The sequence below is a fragment of the Zerene cesonia genome, chromosome 28 (assembly GCF_012273895.1).
Source record: "Zerene cesonia ecotype Mississippi chromosome 28, Zerene_cesonia_1.1, whole genome shotgun sequence".
NCBI classification, from domain to species: domain Eukaryota; kingdom Metazoa; phylum Arthropoda; class Insecta; order Lepidoptera; family Pieridae; genus Zerene; species Zerene cesonia.
In genome coordinates this window covers 405,833-426,203 of record NC_052129.1, presented here as the reverse complement: position 1 = coordinate 426,203, position 20,371 = coordinate 405,833, and the positions used below count along the sequence as shown (strand labels likewise).

General features: G+C 33.1%; 1 protein-coding gene across 2 annotated transcripts in view; it reads right to left on the bottom strand.

The window, feature by feature from the left end:
• Nucleotides 1–12,971: 12,971 nt before the first annotated feature.
• The window catches only part of LOC119837594, a 33,006-nt gene continuing 25,606 nt past the window's right edge, over nucleotides 12,972–20,371 (bottom strand). The window contains exons 2-4 of one of the 2 annotated variants that reach the window (XM_038363246.1): nucleotides 16,063–16,261; nucleotides 15,570–15,714; nucleotides 12,972–13,334 (exon numbers count right to left, since the gene is read on the bottom strand). In XM_038363246.1, coding sequence (XP_038219174.1) covers nucleotides 13,297–13,334; nucleotides 15,570–15,714; nucleotides 16,063–16,197 — 318 coding nt within the window. In that variant the 5' untranslated portion in view covers nucleotides 16,198–16,261 and the 3' untranslated portion in view covers nucleotides 12,972–13,296. Of the gene's footprint in view, nucleotides 13,335–15,153; nucleotides 15,715–16,062; nucleotides 16,262–20,371 lie in introns of those variants that run through there. The other variant, XM_038363245.1, reaches the window with a different exon arrangement.

Genomic DNA, 20,371 nt, shown 5'->3' with positions numbered 1-20,371 from the left:
ACAGATTCGAAATTCAAATGTAATATTTTTTTATAATTAAGTGTAACAGTATTTATGGCCAGACTAAGTATAATAGCTAGTGCCAACAATGTCTCATTTAATTTGATGAAGTTTTGACTGTATGCAGGCGGATTAGATTTTAGTAATTTTTATTTATTTATTACATTACATAGAAATATTCATAAGTGATGCAAACATAACCTTATTCAAAAATTCTAGTAAAACTGCGGGGCGCAGCTGGTCTATATATTTTTAAATTAGTTACGCTAATCTCGAAAACGGCACGTCCGATAAATATGCAATTTTTACGAATGTGTCGCGACAATACTCACTTTTAATGATATGTTTATTTAATTTCAGTTAATAGATACATAAATAAGTTATGCTAAGGAAAGTCGCAAGAATCAGTCAATATTCAAATAATATTGATAATCTCATTTTCTAATTATTGTGTTTTGTTTTCCTTTCTGATTGTTTTCGTTAACATTTCTAAGAAAATGTGGATATTTATTGTATTCTGTAGCAATGTGGGGTAATTAGGAATGATTTTATTATATTAGAGTTATAAAACGATTAAAAGATTAAACTGTTTTAAAGGAAGATAAGAGATTACATTTCTAGATATTGAGGAGTGGAGTCGGTTAATAGAATTTCTTTATTTGTAAAAATACAAAAGATCACAAACAAATATCAGAATTTTGTACAAGGAATCACCTATTCGATAAAACTGCGATTTCCTCCAGCCAACCTCGGTCGAGGATTATAACTAATGAGTTTTAAGAAGAGTAGGAATTTAGTTCTTTTTGTTGTTTAGTGTGAAACTAGATTATTTATTTTATATAATATAGCTGTTCGCCGCGGCTTTACCTGTAGTACAATTCGCCTAAGTCACAAATTGAAGATATAACTAACTTACTAATGATGTTAAAATTATGGAATCGGTCTAGCAGTATTTGCGTGAGAACGTTACATACATGCAAAAATACAAAACTTTCCTCTTTAAAATATTAATGTAGACAAACATTTCGCACACGCTCAAAGGAATTCCTTTGGGAATACATTGTTTCACCGCAATAAAAAGTGACCTGTCTAGCCTATCTCTAGACATAAAATCGCTCCGTTACGATATGCCTGTTTTGGCACTCTGAACATAAGTATACATAAAGTTTGGTAAACGGCTCTCGGCTCGTGGACTAGTATTGAAGGAAGCTTAAGATGTGAGTTAATTTCGTTTAGCGAATATTCTAAATCACACTGGATGTTTGTCCGTTAAACACGCTGAACCTACTGTACGGATTTTGATGAAATTTGGTATACAGACAGGATATAAGCTGACTTGGGTGATATCCCGATTTAATACTCCCTTGGGATAAAACACGAATCTTGATATCCGGGCGGAGCCGGGTCGAGCAGATGCTAGATAGTATTTAAAATAATTTTCAATTATAATGGTATAGTTATGTATTTTTAAAGCCAAAACTGAAACTGAATACTATGGAGAGTGGAAATTTCTCTGAAACAGCGGCTGATAATAGAGAATACATAAAAAAAAATCTAATTGTAGATCGCCATACAATTAACAAATATACATGTGTTTATAAAAATTATTATACATATAAAGATAAATTATTAAAATACAATAAACGATACGTGTGGGTCAACGTTCTGATCGTGTAAACAGATGATACGCGAGTGCTATTCGAATTATTTGTACACGCGGATTCGTCTGATTTCTCTTCTTCATATGTTAAATTTTAAGATTGATTTTTATTATAATCCTACTATCTACTACTAGAATAAACAGTTACCTGTTTGTTATTCCAGTTGTTCAGCTGTCTACGTACCAAATTTCATTGCAATCGGTTCAGTGTTTTTACGTGGAAGACCAACAAACACACACACATCCTTACAAACTTTCGCATTTATAATATTAGTCTTTAAGTCTTTTTAATATATAATTTTATTTCATTTTATTTCAATGACTAGTTATTTCGATAAGATGACAATGATATGTTTTATTGCAATCGAATAACTTACAATAAATATTGTAACATTAGCTAATTAAATCTAAGTTAAGAGTTCTGTTAAAATATGGTTAAAATCAGTCCAGTCGGTATTATGAATATAGTAATTTAAAAAAACACGAGTGTTACTTATGATATGTTTATAAAATTGCTTCGAATCGATTTAAATTTGTTTATGCATTTTTAACCGATGTTCTTAAATATAAAAGATTGTTCTCAAAGCGAATGTATTTTTTTTTTTGGGTTTGTTACTCTATACGTACGACGCCGGATTTATGAAGGATTTATGAATGATTTATGGAGGATTTTTAAATGTCAGCGTCGGAGACTATGCTAACTATGTGGACCTCTATTCGGATTTTGTACATTTTTAATACTCTTAAGGGTGTTAGGGCAGAACAATATTTCCAGGGTCTGCTATTATCAGTGTGATAAGAATGCGTTATATCATAGTTACATTATAAAATGGTACACAACTTACTAGCTTTCCTCCCGCGGCTTCGCCCGCATAGTCAAAGGAAATAAAGATGTTTTTCTCACATATTTTTCCGATCCCATGGGATTACCGGGGTAAATCTTCCTTTCGTATCTATCTTTATACTAAATTTGATCCAAATCGGTCAAGTGTTTCAGGCGTGAACATACAGAGTTACTTTCGTATATATTTTAATATACTTAATAATAGTAGGAATGTACAGATTTCAACTTTAAAAGATTGTGTATCCGCTTCCACTTAAACAATAATATTTCCTATAATATTCCAAACTGAACGTTAGTTTAATTAACTTTTTAATGTTTTAATGTGGATTTCGAGCACGCTTCAGCATGAATTGGGCCAGCTCGCACCGGGGAAGTACCACACCCACAGAAAACCGGCGTGAAATAGTGGCATGTCACTGTTTCGTACTGTGAGTGGGGGAGCAGGAGGCCAGTTTCCTTCCTTTCCTTTTCCCTTACCCCTAAAAAGGCAGCGCTTTCGCAGACGAACTACGTTTGCGAATGTTCATGGGCGGTGTTAATCGCTTACCATCAGGCGAACCACCAGCTCAGTTGCCCGCTATGACATAAGAATGTCACGATTTTATTTGAGTATTAAATTTAACTACAAATCAACATTATTAAGTATTTTATGTGCATAGATATCACACTGACCTTATAAAAATGACTATTTGTATTGGGTAAACATAAAAGTTCAATTTTTAATTGCTATCTGTTTAATTATTAAATAGATGCTAATGACTTATAGTTGTATCCAAATATTTTTATCCATAGAAAATAAAGGTTATTTAATACGGATTCAATATATGTGAGATATAATTTTATATTAATTGCATGTCAGCATAACTGTCGAAGATTCTACTTAATATGCTAAAATCTATTTGAAATATATGTTCTACAATAAAATTAAATTTGAATTTGAATTCTCTTTTTACATCGATCCTGAAACTTCTTCTTTCTTGAAAAATAGATTTGTCTTAATGGAGTCGTGTTATACGTGTTATATATACTGAAATAACATATAGGCAACTTTTTATACCGATATTCCTACAGGATACGGACTTACGCGGGTGAAACCGCTAGTATATTATAAAGACGTAAAGTACGTAAGTTTGTGACCTTATTGAGGGTAATCTCAGGATTCATCATCATCATCATCAGGATTTCCGCGGGGCGCAGCTAGTAAGTCATAAGTCCGCAAATTTCTATACTTGATATATTTTCAAACGATAATCTCGAAATGAAAGGGCTTTCTTAATTCATTTGCAAAAAGAGGGGGTTCTCAATTTGGCTGCATTTTTTTTGGTTTTATTGCTGGATAACTCCGTGGGTTTTAACCGATTAAAGTGGTCATGTGGTCCCATTTTAGTATCTGGAGTGGTGCTTCCCTCTCCGGGGAGCTGGCTTTATTGTAAAAAATAATTATTGTCATATTATAATATGTTCTTATTTGTGCCGTATAAATTAAGTGTATTATTATTATTGAATGCTAATAGATCAAAGTGCACATGCCTATTTTCTAGTACCTAGATGTCCTACAAAATGATTTTCTCAAATGATTCATCTAATATTGACACGTGCAAGAGATATCGTAACATCCGCCAATAATAATGATAAGTTGCAATTTTATACTTTACAATGTTACTATCTGTTGCCAGGAACTTGAGGTTTTATTGCGAGAAGCACGAATCCATTCATTTAATAAGTGAAATAAAGCTGATTGCTTTTAATGAAACACATGGTCGAAGTTCTTTTACGTCCTTATGATTTTAATGGTATCTGCTTCACTGAATATATTACGATGAAAGACGTATTAAATATACTGTTTAGCTGTATTATTTTGGGAATAAAAGATATGTGTATATTAAGAAAATTTTAATGTGGTAGTCGAGCACTAATTCGGCCAGCTTGCACTGGGGAAGGTACCACAAACGATTGGCGAGAAATAGTAGCATGCTACTGTGTTTCGTTTATTAAGTTGGGGAGCCAGAGGCCGGTATCATTTTTCTCACCCGTCCCTTACGATTCTTTATACCCATCATTAATCCTTTCCTTATTGCTTTCCCCTTAAAAGCGAACAACGCAATAACAGTCGCCCAACCCATGTATAGTTCCAGAACGCTGGTGACTGCTCACCATCAGGCGAACCCCAGCTCCAACTGAGCTCTAACATAATTTATTCCTCTCCTACATCCGGAACTGTATTCAACATATTATATGTACCAATACACAGAAACATTGGCCTTGTTATCTACTACAATAACAATTTGTAATAATACGCATTATCAGTTGGGAACAAATAAATGACAGTCAAAGTTTAACGATATACTGCTGAGGTAAATGTTCTGTGATAGTTGTATATATAACGTTTTATTATATTTAAAAGCTCACACTGCATGTGGAGGAAAAATCAATGAAAAATGACATATATGCGCTGTTTTAGGAGGGCTGTTTCTACACGAAAACTGTACTACACTTTTTTGCTCTTAGTAATAGGAGAAAGGCTTAAAAAAGTCATTAAGTTTCATAAAATCATTGCAGACAGTGTGTAGTCACATATTATAATTTTCAATTTAACAAAACAATCAAACTCAGTTTAAAATAAATAATTAATCCGTTAACACATTTGGAATGTATGCCATACTAATATCATAAATGTAACGTTACTTCATTCATATGAAGAAAAAAATATATTAAAAATCCTACTCTAAGAACTATCTGACGGCAGCGCTCTCTACAAGCTATGCCAAAGATATTATCACATTATGTACACACGAAAACTCAAACTCAAACTTTTATTCATTCAAATAGACTTTTTAAACCATTTTTGAATTGTCAATACATATTAGTTGTACATTTACCAGCTGTTCGGGAAGCAGTTTCTATAGAGAATCGCCGGCAACATCTCTATCATCATCAGCCCATATATGTTCCTACTGCTGGGACACAGACCTCCTATGAGGGTTCAGGCCATAATCCACCACGCTGGCCAAGTGCGGGTTGGCAGATGTCACATGCCGTCGAACTTTTAATTCTTGGACATGCCGGTTTCCTCACGATGTTTTCCTTCACCGTTTAAGCAGTGGTGATGTTATCTACATGCGCAGATAAATTGAAAAATCAATTTATTTTCTGCGCGCTCGCCGGGTCTCGAACCCCGACTTATCGATTTTGAAGTCCGAGGTCCTCACCACTGAGCCACCACTGCTTTTAACATCTCTATAGCTGCTCTTAAAATCCAGCCAATTCTCACTCAGGATGATGAAAAACCTCCCATAAAATAATAAACAAAGCGATTGGCAAATTTATAGATAGTAAAATAGTGTTGTTCCTCTTGAATACAATAATAATACATATGTATCGCGCATCAAAAAACCCATTAAAAGAGAGGTGAACAGCCCATTTGTTTTGCTATTGTAATAATATCAGTTGAGACATGCGTCTGCACTCGGATAGTTCGTGCCCTCACACGGCCGGGATGCCTCTGAATGCTAAAAGCACAGAAATGCATATAATTTCACAGATCCCTACACATTCTGATATGTTCAGGTTGTTAATTTAACTAATAGATTAAAAACCATGCTAATACGGGCAATCGTAATGTGTTTTTGTTAATTATTCTTAAAGTAACATAGTAATTTCATTTATTTTTAAGTACAATCAATGCATTTTAAGTCCATTGCATCTTTATGAGTGTACTCTGTGTACCGACAGAGTCGGCCGAGGCCTTTGATTAAGATACAATCCGTATGCATGTGTGTGTTTTTTTGTATTTGTATTGAATAAAATTTAGACATATAGACATGCAGAATGAAATGTTTAAAAAATTTCTAAAACTTGCTTATTTAATCCGATGAAGTGGATCTTATATAGCAACTACAGTTTCTTGCCAACTCTTCTCCGTAAAAACTGATTCAAAAGTGCTTTTATGAGAAGTCTTATTTATAAATGTTGGAGTTTGAGCTGATAAGATCCTCTGTTAAATAATATGACTTATCTGCTAAAGATAATTCTTAGGATATAATTATTAATTTGAAATAAATGAAGGGATTTCGTCATATCTATTTATTAAATTTCATATAATATTAACAAAATTTGGTAGATTGTGTAGAATTTACCATCAATTAAATTTAAGTCTCTAAAAATAAAATATAAAATCTCAGCGCCGACGTATAGCTGGTAATCTACATTGCAGGATGCCTGAAATAAAAAATAAACAATTAAAAGACAGCCTAATAAGTGTATGGCAAAGAAGTACCTATCAGATTATATGAAATTTATATAGTATTTAATATCTAATAGTATCTCTGCCTAATACCTAATTAAGTTTTTATTTGAGTCCATTATAATGGGTCTTGTAAACACTATCGTATATACTAGTACATTCTTTTAATTTTAATTATGTTTATATTTTCTCGTGTACTATATGTGTTAATTTTTAATTTACTAGCTTTCCGCTGACAGCTTCGCTCAGGTAGTCGGGTAGGAAAGATAGACAATCAGTAGGATAACCGGGAAAAAAGTATCTTATGTCCTTTCTCGGGTCTTAAACTACATCAAATTTTATCCAAAATGCAAAAGAGACAGTGTTTAATTCGCATTAATACAACTAGGTATTCACTGTATGAATTACGTGCCACATTCTTAAGGTTACGCCTTTTGTATATTATCACATCAATATATAACTTACGCTGATTATACCGATTATATTACTTTTTATCCCAGCGCCATCTATGAATAATATAAGTGGAACGCTGCAACTCGTAGAAAAGATACAGAGCTTGTTAATTTAGCCACAGATGGCGCCACTGTACTCGAAAGCCATGTGTGTTGCAGTTATCAACACATATAATTAAATCTTAAATAAAACTGTAGAAGTGGATTTCCTGTACACTAAAAAGATACGCATATCCGTGTCAAGGGTATGCAAAAAGATCACCATCTGAGATATACCTGTGTAAGTGACCATGACTCAATAGGGTAGTAACTCAAACTATAATAAGTGGTAGCCGAATGAAGTTGTATCAGTTTCTTTTTGAATAGTTAATCGATTAGTGAAAAAAGGTGATTGGATTGATGAAATTGAAGGTTTTTTTTTTTTTTTTTTAACTTGGTTAACTTAACTTTTAGTTTTATAGTATTGAAATCCTACTTCCTACTTAATATTATAAATGCGAAAGTTTGTAAGGATGTGTGTGGGTGTTTGTTGCTCTTTCAAGCAAAAACTACTGAACCGATTGCAATGAAATTTCGTACGTAGACGGCTGGACAACTGGAATAAAATATGGGTAACTTTTTTCCCGATATTCCTACGGGATACGGACTAACACGTGTGAAACGAAAGAATAGAAAAAATTGTATCAGGAGGTAGAATTCGAAGCCCCGTTTTTCGCCAAACCGTAGCAAAGCCTAGCCTCTCGGCCACCCGTGATCCCGCCACAGTAATCTGCTACTCTTTCGGTTTAATGTGCCTAAGCGTTACCTCACGCCATCTATTGAGATGATTACGAACCATCACAACCAATACGAAACATTATTTCAATGATTACAATATTGTATCGATGGAACGCGGCCTTTATTAAATTTAATTTTTAGTTTTATAGCATTGAAGTGCTTTATAAATGAGAAATTTTGAGAGAATAGAAAAAAATTGGTCACGAGGCGGACCTTTGTTTTCATCTGACTAATACAAATAGAGTTATGTTTCTTTTTTAATAAAACAACTGCTTTTACCTTAATCTCCCATATATTTTGCACTCGAGCCGTGTCCTTCCAGCTGAATCCTGCTTTAGATGCATGGCGATCTGAAAATGATATACACAGGTGTAAGTAGGTTTTAATGCGCTCGTTAGCTCGTATGTTTGTATGTAACCGACTCCCTTCGGATTGATTTTGACCCACATTAAATGGATAGATTTAATTAAAACTGTGTAAGCTTTTGAAGAACTAGCTGCGCCCCGCGGTTTCACCCGCTCAAGTCCGTATCCCGTAGGAGTATCGGGATCAAAAGTTGCCTATATGTTATTCCAGTTGTCCAGCTGTCTACGTACCAAATTTCATTGCAATCCGTTCAGAAATTTTTGCGTGAAAGAGCAACAAACATCCTTACAAACTTTCGCATTTATAATATTATAGTAGCTATCCTACTAGGACTAGTGGCAATAAATTAATACTTTCAAGTGTTTATTTTATTATCGAGTATAGGATAGGAATACTGCGAAAGTAATTCGTTGAATTATTTGATTCTATCACTAAAGTGTTTTTTAACATTATTTAGAATAATTCTACACAGTATTATTAAATAAAATTGTATGTTTTAGGTAGGATCACGACCGCAGCACGTTTTATATTGAAACCAGCATTCCATAAATCTGCATTTAAATAAAGACAAATATTTATAAGTATCTGATACAAGGCACTAGTACTAGCACCGCCCGGTTTTGCCTGGGTAATCTATACTATTTTTTATAGCTGAAGAGTTTGAGTGTTTGAATGCACTAATCTCAGGAACTATTGGTCCGATTTGAAAAATTTTTTCAGTGTTAGCCCATTTATTCAGGTCGGCTATACACTATATATGCAAGCCGGGTCGGACCGCTTGCCATAAAATATAGCCCGTGCCACTCAAGAATAATGCAACTTTGTAATGGTGTAAGAATTTTTGAAATCAATTGACTGAAAATTTGGTTTGAACATATCAGTTAGAATTTATGAGAAAACATTAGGTACAAACATTCACACGCAAAAACATATGTTTCCTTTTATGTTCTTATATATTTTACATTTATACCGATATAATAAATGTGATATTTTGGATATATACCTAAATGTTTGTTACCCAATTATGCTAAAACTGTTAATACAATTAAAATTTCTTAGTGTTGTATCTTTAATAAAAATTAAATCCCTTATATTGAAAATCTGATCCATAGGCAGATTAACCTTTTTTGAAGTTGTTCACACAGACATACATTTTTCCTATTCACAGTAACATTATATAAGATAATTGAAAGATTACAGCCATTTGAGAGCTGGAATAATGGATTGGCTCCAGATTTTCTTAAGTAAGCCATTTTGGCTTGTACCGAAATGGTCTAGCCATCTAGATTGTCCTAAATGCGTCTAGGCCGTATATTAAGTTTTATGTACTGGAATAAACGGATTTAAATTGTGTCAAATTTTAGATTTTCTGTGCAACTATTGTCCTTTGGTTATAATTAGCTTTTACATTAGCTTCACCTGCATGTTTATATGTAATTGACTCCTTTAGACTAGATCGGACCTATTTATGACAGATATTATGAACCTTAATTATTATAAACTTATGCCTATGTGTTATTCTAGTTTTCCAGCTGTCTACGTACCAAATTTCATTGCAATCGGTTAAGTAGTTTTTGCGTGAAAGAGCAACAAAAAGACACAAATCCTTACCAACTTTTGCATTTATCATATAAGTAGGATTACCCTTACGCTTCTAATTGATTGATTTTTGCCGTCATTGTTCCTAGAATATTGACTTATTTCGTACTCCATTGGTTACATTCCATTACGTTTTTCGTTGGATCTTTTAAAGGTAAGAAAATTTTAATTCCAAAAAAAATCATCATTTTGTAAGTGTCTGAAACAGTTTCTGAGTTTAGCAATCACGCAAGGCCGGGGTAAACAACTAGTTAACTGTAAAATCGGAGTATATTGCCAAGTATACACTGGCATGAGCGATGCAGCCCTTGAACTAAATAAATCCACAAGATTTTGGCTCAAATAATTCATAACAGATATGATACATTGCACGTCCGAAATCCATTTTTATTTGATCCAATGACTTTTAAAGTATGTTTCTGGTAATGTATAACTAATGTGGAAATTATATCGTTATTTGAAATCATGATTTTCTTTTAAACAATTTACTATATGTGGTGTCCCGCCGGTGTGTTAGGCCCAAGGGAATTTATAACGCAACTAGGTGTTGTCCGCAGCTTTGCCCGCGCGGTCCTAATAAGTTTTCATGGTACAAACTTTCATCCCCCATTTTGTCGGATGCCTAAGTCATTACATTTATTTGCATGGAATATTTCAACCCCATCCGTGCAGTTGTATATTATAACATACCATAAAACGGTACCTATCACTTGCTCCTCTTGCCTTTTGAAACTAGGAGAATTAATTTTGTTTTTTCTTAATCTTTCCTGTCCTAAGTTGCAATTTGAATATCACAAATCAACTTTATAATAATTAAAATAGAAAATGTTATCGCTTAAGCCCGAGCAAATTCACTACACACTCTAGTATAATACAAACTGTAAATTCTATTCTATATATATAAAAAAAACTGTTAAATTCAAATTAAAGGTACGTAGATAGATAGACAACTGGAATTACATATAGGAAACTTTTTATCCCGATATTCCTATGGGATACGGACTTACGCGGGTGAAAACGCGGGGCGTAGCTAGTATTGAATAAAAAGTAAAAAGATAGTCTTCATACTTCATAAGAAACTTCAGCCAATAAAAATCAGCTTATAATTTTCGTCGGTCACTCTTTTGTCCGGCTTTACGTAAAAACTGCTGTACTGATTTGATGATATTTATTTCTTATATAGCTATTAATTATAAAAACACATATAAGAAGAATTTACATTGAATTTAATTTCAAAAAAATTCTAAAACATCAAATCGCTGGTAGTAATAATTATGTGAGTGCATTCTCCAAAAAAAAAACAAACTCGAATATTTTTCAAAGGAATTACGAATCCACAACTCTGGTCATATCTGCCTGGCGGTCGTCCAATTCCTATTGCATAATACATTCTGAAAGGATAATATTACTGTTATAATAAAAACTTGTATGAGATATGAACATCTTATAAATGGCTGCTAACAGGCCTTTGTGTTTCTGTGTTTACTGTTTATTTACAAGGGACCCCTGACTCTAACGGAGATGTTTTTAAAAGTACTAGTTAGGAAATTTACTTTTTTACGTAATAGCGTGCATCTGATCAGCTCAACTCGGTTTATTACCGCCTTTGAACATTTGCAGGGATAAGGCCGCTGCCAATACGTTAAACGCTTTTAAGGTGTAAAGAATATGGAAAGATTTGACGATTGTAATAAAGGAATGGTCTGGGAAGGGTGGGGAAAAGGATACGAGTAAACACAAAATTTCAGAAAGGCTAGGAATGATCTAAATTAAAGATTGATTACTCGCTCGTTAATAAGGTCTGGGATGTTTATCTGCTCAGTCAATACTAGAAATGAGACAAGTGTTAAGGAATGTTCATTGGATATTTATTTTCTTTTACAGTTAGGGTTGCCTGGTAGAGACTGCTATCTGTCTTAAGTATGTGTATTTTTGCCACGCAATAGGGAAATTTCATTCTGAATTAATATTCAGTGATAAGTAATTATACTCTCTCACTAATTTCTCTTGATGTATTTAGAATTTAAAAAATAACAATGAAAGAATTACAAGGTGAAGATAAATGTATCTTATAGGATGGTCGCGGACGAATACCAACTAGCATCCGTGGCTCAATAAAGCGGCTTGATGGAACAAAGTGGAGTATTAGTCGATAGAGATCCGACATAACCCACGGCTCCTTCTTTGAGTGCCGTGGGTATCTATGCATGACTTCCCTCCTCAAAATAAAAGGTATGTTATAGGATTGAATGGGACATGTAAATGTATATTAACTGTCACATAATAACGCGATATGTCGCGAGCGAAAAGCTACTCGCAAATGAAAATAAACTGAACCGTATCAAGGGAATAAAATAAAATACAATTTTTTGTATGCAGTAAACGAAAACTTTACGATTTGCGGGGTTTTCTATTCGATTCTAACAATGTTGGCACGTCGTAAGGCGGCAAATTTTATTTCGTTTTTCTTTCCAGTTGTTAAGAGAATACTGCTAATATTATAAATTCCAAAGTTTGTATGGAAGGCGAGATATTTGATTGCTTTTCACGCAAAAACTGCTGATCGGATTACGTTGTAATTTAATATGCTGATAGATGACCCATCTAACATAACGTAGTATTGTTAGATTCAATTCTTATAAAAAAATCTCCTTAGTACTTTAAGATATAAATATAGACATAGATTATTTTTATTTTTAGAGTTCCGTATCCAAAGAACAAAACGTGACAAGATTGTATTCATAAACCGGGATAATTAAACGGTAACATTTTGAGATATGATGTATTTCTGTTGTTGTATCCATAAACAATCGAAGTTAAGCAACTGTCGGCACGGTCATAAATTGGATGGGTGACCAATTTTTTCAACAATTGCTCTTTAGTTTGTATAGCACCCTTAATGTCCGACTCGCACTTAACCGACTTTTCGACTTTTTATTATCGAATCACCTTTTTAAGATACTCACCTACGAAATGCATCAGATTCATCTGCACCCCTCTATATGACCTGAAATTATTAAAACTGCATTTAGTTTGCTAACCTCATCCCACGATTTCTTGCGAGTTTCCAGAATAAAAGTTAATATAAATATATTGATGGTAGTTTTAACTCTTTTACACAAAAACAGCTGAACCGATCTGAATGAAATCTTGCGAGAATGAAATATTGAGATCGCGACTTAGCTAATGTTTATTATAGCAGGTGTCGGTTTCATCAAACATCTAATCCAGGAGATGGGCTTACACACGACAATTTGATTTTCATATAATAAATACACATGAGTAAATAAATATAATTCTATTTTGTAATCTTACCTGATTGAAAATCTTTATCCTTTTTGCTGTTGCCGACTTTTCATCGAATTTTATTGAGCATTTTCCACGATTGCTGAGCTAGATATGTTATTTCAAAGAAAATTGTATTTATAACCACTACATAAATATCCATTAAGTGTGCTTTACATATATTTTTCATAAAAAAATAAAATATACCTGGAAATAAAGCTGAAACAATTGTTATTAGTGAATAATATTTTAAAATTTATTAAATTAAATAAATATAAGAAATTTTAATGTATGCCTCAAAATACACATTCTTCACATAATAATATAAAAAGTATTATTATCAATGATTAGTCTTAATGGGTCATCTCGTATCACCGATTTAATATTTATTTACTTATAATATAAAATGATATAATACATTTATTTAATATAAATTGATATATCATATATCTCAAGTATGAACGACTCAATTTTACATACTGTCGTAAGAAATTTCCATTATTTAAAAAATTCAAAACTAAAAACATATGTCCAATAAATACAAACCAAACATAAATTAATAAAAATACCTCTCGAATAACCAGCCAGTTATTCAAAAGGTATTAAAATAAACAGAGAAATTAAAAAAAAAACCTAACAGTTCATATTTAGAGTTCCCAAAAATTCAGTAATAATAGTTGTAAATATTAAGATATTAAAAACTTATATTATACATGTATAAACCGTATCTTAATACTGTAAATATATAATATAAGCAATCACTTTCCCTTTCAATTGCAAAATGATATTTGTCCACAGATATATCTCGATAGAAATTTTCAAAGATTTTGATAAAAGATAGAAACCGTTCAGCTTGAGTTATTGCTTTTCACCAAATTAAATGTTTGTGTCAGACATCTTAAATACAGCTATTTGATTGTTTGCCCCAGACGATGACTGTGCGAAATATAAAAATATTGGGAATGTATCACTTATGGTAATGTAAAAATCGAAAGCAGACTTTTTGCAACATCTAGCTAAGAAAAGAAAATACTTCTATACTTTTAGGGTTGCCACTGTGATGTATATTTTCAAGCAATATTTTGTGAAGAAATGTTATTTTGGTGTAATATTTAATTGGTAGTGATTTGGGATTTTAGTATATCATTTATAAAACAACTTTAAAATACACATGTTTTATCAAATAAAGGTTGAGTCGCACAATACGTAGAAGGGTTTATAAAAGTATATTTTTAATCATTCATAATGTTTCTTAGTACATTTAGTTACTAGTTCACTTTTATTATAGGCTGGGGCAACCCTAATGAGAAACTTTTTATCGCATTTCTACAGCTTTCGTAAACTTATAACTGGTTAAGTACTTTAGTTTAACGAGGTATGTGGGCGGTAGCCTTAGAACATTAAACTTACGCAAAACTAAATATTTGGTTATAATAAACCCTATTATGCGGAATGGGGTAGGTTTTTTTCAACAAAACTATAATAACCGAAACTAGGTCATCATTTTGTTAGTGTAGACGCAGGTAGTTAAATTTACATAAATGTTCAATGTATAATGCAATTTTTCTTGCAAACCTAATCTAAACAACTAAATACGAAGTAGTAGTCTTTTCAATGTTAGTATATATATGTTAGTGACTTAGCTAAAAATCGATTAATTAACATTTAATTTTGTTCATTTGTGTCGATGTTATTTGTAATATTATAGTGTATTACTTATAAAATATTATTTAATAATAAACAACTAAACGAAGCAAATTAAAAGAATATTGTCTATCAAAATACCTATTAAATTCATATATTTTATGAACAGCAACTTATGACATCTATCAAGGATGAAATTACTGTCCTCCTACTTGAATAGTCCTTGCAGGCTGCGACTTACTTAAAAAAATATCGCTAGCAGGCAACTCAGCATTATTAATAATATAAATCAATACAGTATCGGTGCGCGGATTGAAACTCATGTATAACTAATTTCCTACTAGAATATTTTATATACGATAAAAATATTCCCTATTTTGGTGGACCAAAAATGCCTTACGCAATATTGTCACTCATTTACCCACGCGGCTGGTAAGTCTGCTCCACCACGGTCGTGTTTGATTTATTTATAGTGACCTCATCTATAGCCTACACTAGTACAGGGGCTCAATCAGTTACCGTTTTTAGCACTACACGGATTAGTTATAAGTTCACCTTTTTATTATAATTTCGTTAACATTATGTGGTGTTAAATAAACATTCTTTATTCCTTTTTCTTCCTAGTTTGAAACCTATTCATCACTTTGACTTCAGCATGAGTTAAGTATGTGTAACTTGAGCTGATGTAACCAACTTCACCTCTATGCGCGATTGCAATGATCTCCCGCATGCTTTGCTCTGGGGGAGCCGCCGGCTCGGGGTGCGTGTCCGCCCTCGCCAGGATCTGGCGCACGACGTCACGTGGGGGCGTCCCGAGGGGCGTGGGACGGGAGGAGAGGCCCAGCTGGTAAATTGTAAGTTATGCGTGAATAAACTTAAACGTAAGCATGGTTTTATGTCTTGTCTATAATAGGCATTTATCGTTTAAAAAAGGGAATTGTTTGTTCCCCTAGCTGTTAAGGTTTATGTGGCTTTGTATAGTTGGTGTTTTTACGTGTACTTATTATAAATATTATGTTATATTTATAAGATCTTAGGTGCGTGGGTTTTTGGTAATTCAGCATTGAGATTCTATTATTAGCTTAGATCTTCTTTTAATTATTCTATATTTTCTTACGTTTGTAGGACCTCTTATATTATGATATTATATTGGGCGATTTGAGGGTTATTATATCGCCAATATTAAAGTAACCTTGGCCAGAATTTGTGTTTTGATGTGTTCTAGGCGCGCGGGCTCCGTGGCGTGCGTGGCGTGCGTGGCGGCGGCGGCGCGCGGCCGGCACGCCGCGAGCGCGAGCGCCGCACACACGAGGAGGCAGGCGCGCATGGGCGCCTAGCCGAGCGCGCTCAGCCCCCGCCATCGGCACCGCGCCTTCGGAACATCTCGGCACCTGGAAGAGAAGAACCTTACCTTAGTCAGCCAGCTTTTAAACCATAACAATTATAGTAAATGTAATAAGTGGATTTCATTTGGTTTGCTAACGCTATATATGTCTTCAAACGTATAATTTTAATAAGAGGATATGATGATAGCATTAATATGAAATTTAATAATATGTTTATATTGCGGGTTGAATCTTGCTTACAAAAGTAAAATTTTTCTATTATTTTATTTTACAGTACAAAATCATCGTACAGTTAAACAAAAAGCTAAGCGAAGCATATAATATAAATTATTTACGTAAATGAATTTTTAATATTTTACGTACACTATAACTAAAAACGTCTTAATTGAAACGTATTGAAGACGCAACGTAATAAATCTTTGAAACCGATCTCTACCAAATAAATGTTCACTAAACAGAATAAAAACGAGACACTGAACAAATTCAAACAAAATGTCTGATCGATTGCGTTTTACTGGGTCGACCATCCATAAAACTCATTAGACAAACCAACTTTATACTTTATTAGATCTTCGACTTAACAAGAATTAAATCTGAAGCTCGGGGATTAGATTTTAATTGGATTTTCTTTAGTTCTTGTTTATTGTGACGTAATGTTATTGATAAAATATGTCTGGCGTTCCAAAGGGTTCATTTCTGGGTCCTATTTATCTACACTATCTACACTAATAATATAAAGCTGAAGAGTTTCTTTGTTTTAATGCGCTAATCTCAGTTAAGCTACTGATTTCGAAAGAGCTAAAAAATTTCTTATTTTTTTGCGTGATTCCCGAGTGTTGGAGGTTATATATTATGTACCATGAAGGAAAAAGGGGTGGACCACTAAGAACTACTAAGAAAACTATTATATATCTAATTGTTATCGAAATGCATGGTGCGAACATTCAAGTAAGATTTGAAAAGGCGACCCCCGGCGTTTTAACATAAAACACTAAAAATTTAAAATGCACATGAATAGAACCTTCAATTAATCCCTGCTTTTGAATCAATTTGAATTACTTATCCCTTTGTGAAAAAGTAGATAAAATTTGCATAAACGCTCTCGATCTTTGTAACTAATCACTTAATAATACCTTCGGGTGAGGGTCGCGGTTAACACCTTGGCGTGGTGTAAGAGTTGATCTTTGGCGGAAAAACGGTACATTTCTTTACTTTGTTTATTTATTTTTTGACGTGACAACGTCTTAAATTAGGTTGCGGCTCGGAGGCACTTATGAAAAAGTGTATCGCCCGGTAACGTTTCGATGAGTCACCGAACTATGATCGGTCCGCCGCGCGCGCAGCACTAGAGAATTAGGCGCATTGAATCGGCGCGTGCTTGTGTCTCTGTCTCTGTCTTTTTAGTAAACAAAATATATTTTCTATAGTTAAAATTTGTGCAATTCTTATTTTCATTCAATTCCTTGTTTCTATTGTGCAATTTAATAATATTCATATCAATAAATATTCTACCGAGAAAAAGACGTTGTCACGTAAAATCTTCGCCCGTAAAACCGACTTTACAGGCAATCATTTTTTTATCTTTAATAGGGCAGCGCTTGACCACGATCTCGCCTGATGGTAAGCTGAGATGTGCTCTAGGCTGTAACGCGCTTCCCTAGAAGGTACCTGTTCACTCTACTCTTGAAGACCTTCAGATTGTACTCATCGGGGAAAATTTAGTTAAGCATAGTCTTTTTTATATACTATTACATCACCAGTCACAGCATTAGGTAACCTAACAGAATTAAATAGTCGTCTTTGAATTTAGTCATTTTAATTCTTCATGTAGGCTCATACAATGCTCATAACAATATTTTATATATAAATCCCACAAATGTAACAAACGCAGAATATAGTGAGAATGTATCAAATTTTAACATACATTGCTTCTTTTCCACGTGAAAAGTACTAAACGCTTTTTGATTATACTTTGTACTGATGTAGCTTATGTACCAGAATAACACATAAGTTAAACAAATACTCTCTTTGTCCGTTGATACCGCGTGACACAGCGGGTTAAGACGCGCGAAAGAAACTAAATAATCATAAAAAAATCTATTAATTCTTTTCAACTACTTCTGAATTTTTATTAGCAGAAGACTCAAAAACAAAGGCAATAATATCCCCCATGTAATATAATTACTGATATTTTAAAGTAGAAAATGTGTTTGTTTGTCCTTCTTTCACGTTGCGGAGAAGCGATTTTAAGGCATGATGTTTGTACCTGGATATAAACTCGGTGCACATCGGCTACTCTTTGATAACGCAGGCGAAGCGAAGAGAAGGAATTTTCCGCCTTTCACTTATCCCACAGCAAAAACGATTTGTACAACACGTGAACTTTCACCTTGCTTCACTAGTTCACTTGGGGTGAACTTATTTACGACCGGTTGCCTAATGAAATACTTCGGGTTTGTTTCATTTAGCCACAGCTTAAAGTGTAGGTTGTAATAAATTATAATACTTTAATCTAGACTAGTGTGAGGCTGAAGTTTGTTTGTTTGGTTGAACGCTCTAATTGCGCGAATTCTTTCAGTGTTAGATAGATATTGAGGAAGGCTTTAGTCTATATATGTACCAAGGGCGAAGCCGGGGCGGATTAGTAAGAAAATAGATTCAAAAAAGACGTTGTGTAAAAAAACCAAACTCAAAATATGTCTATGGAATATTTTTCGCCTCGTATTTGCTGTTGCCCATTTTAAAACCTGTATGTAAGAATCTTTGAATTGAAATTGCAAACCGGGTTAAAAAAAACCTTGCTTACCCTGGACTTTTTTATTATTTCTTTGTCATAGCGGAAACATAAATATCATCTCTGAAAATTTCAACTCTCTTACAATCAAGGTTTATAAGATGCAGCATTGCGACCGACAGACTCACATACAGACAGATTACTGTCAATGCCTTATGACTTATGCCTTAATAGCACAGATTATATAATGCTACACTGGTATTAATAGGTATTAATGTATTGATAATTATTATGAAAATCTAAATAATAAAAAGAATAATGTGCACTGAAATATTTTGAGAAATTTTCAAATTTGTGAAATATTTAATAATCGCTTGCTATTTCATTGTTAAAATGCTTATATCCATTTTCCAATAAACATTTATTATAAAGGATTATATTATTCACAAAACCAAAAATAATAAAAAGTACTTTTTTAAATAAAACCTAAAACATTTAATCAAAAACTAAATAAAAGCAACAGGTGAACACATTAAATTTAAATTACTCACTTTTTGTAAACTAAACTTCTGATCAACGGCCACTAATCTAATAATGTATAAACCACGGTTCTTATAATAAGAAATACTTAATATTTGTGAAGCAACAGCTGTCGAGGCTGGAGAAACACTGATAAATTTCTTTGGGACCTTCAAATATATATTAGCCTCCCACACACATATTGGGCAAATATAATTACAGGCACACACGGGTGGTGTATAAATGCCAAGAGTTCAAGCAATAATTCCGTTTAATAGAACGGATATTCCCGGAAAACCTTTTGGTTCCGTCATCTGGTAATTGAGAAATAATAAATACTAATAAAAACTAAAGAACACACATTAATGATAGAATCAACTAAATTGTTTCACTGGCTCTTTGTAGAATATTTTATCCTGGCGATCTTGATCAGGTCAAATAAGACAAATTTATGAAATTCATCTAAGTGTACACAGTTTGAAATAAATCAGTTGGTTTTAAGTTAGACAGTAGACATCCGGTAGACATATTGAAAAGTTGAAGGATCTTGCAATAGAAAAAAAATAATATATAGGTATAGGAAATTACATAAATTTTAATGTAAATACACCAATTCAAAGTATTTAGTTTACCTGGTGTTTAAAATAATAATAATAATAATTTAACTTAAATAAGTCTAGTTAATTTCTCTAAGTTACTTAAGTCACAAGTATGTTATCACACTTAATTAGAAATAGAGAAAACCGCATGAAACAACATGTAGCGATTATCAATGGTCCATTAACTGGGTGTGAATGATCTATCCCCAAAAAGGGAATTATTAAAGGGAATACCTAGTCTTGCCATAAATATTGTAATAAAGAAAAAAGAAAATTGTTAACTGCAAATAACATTTATTACTT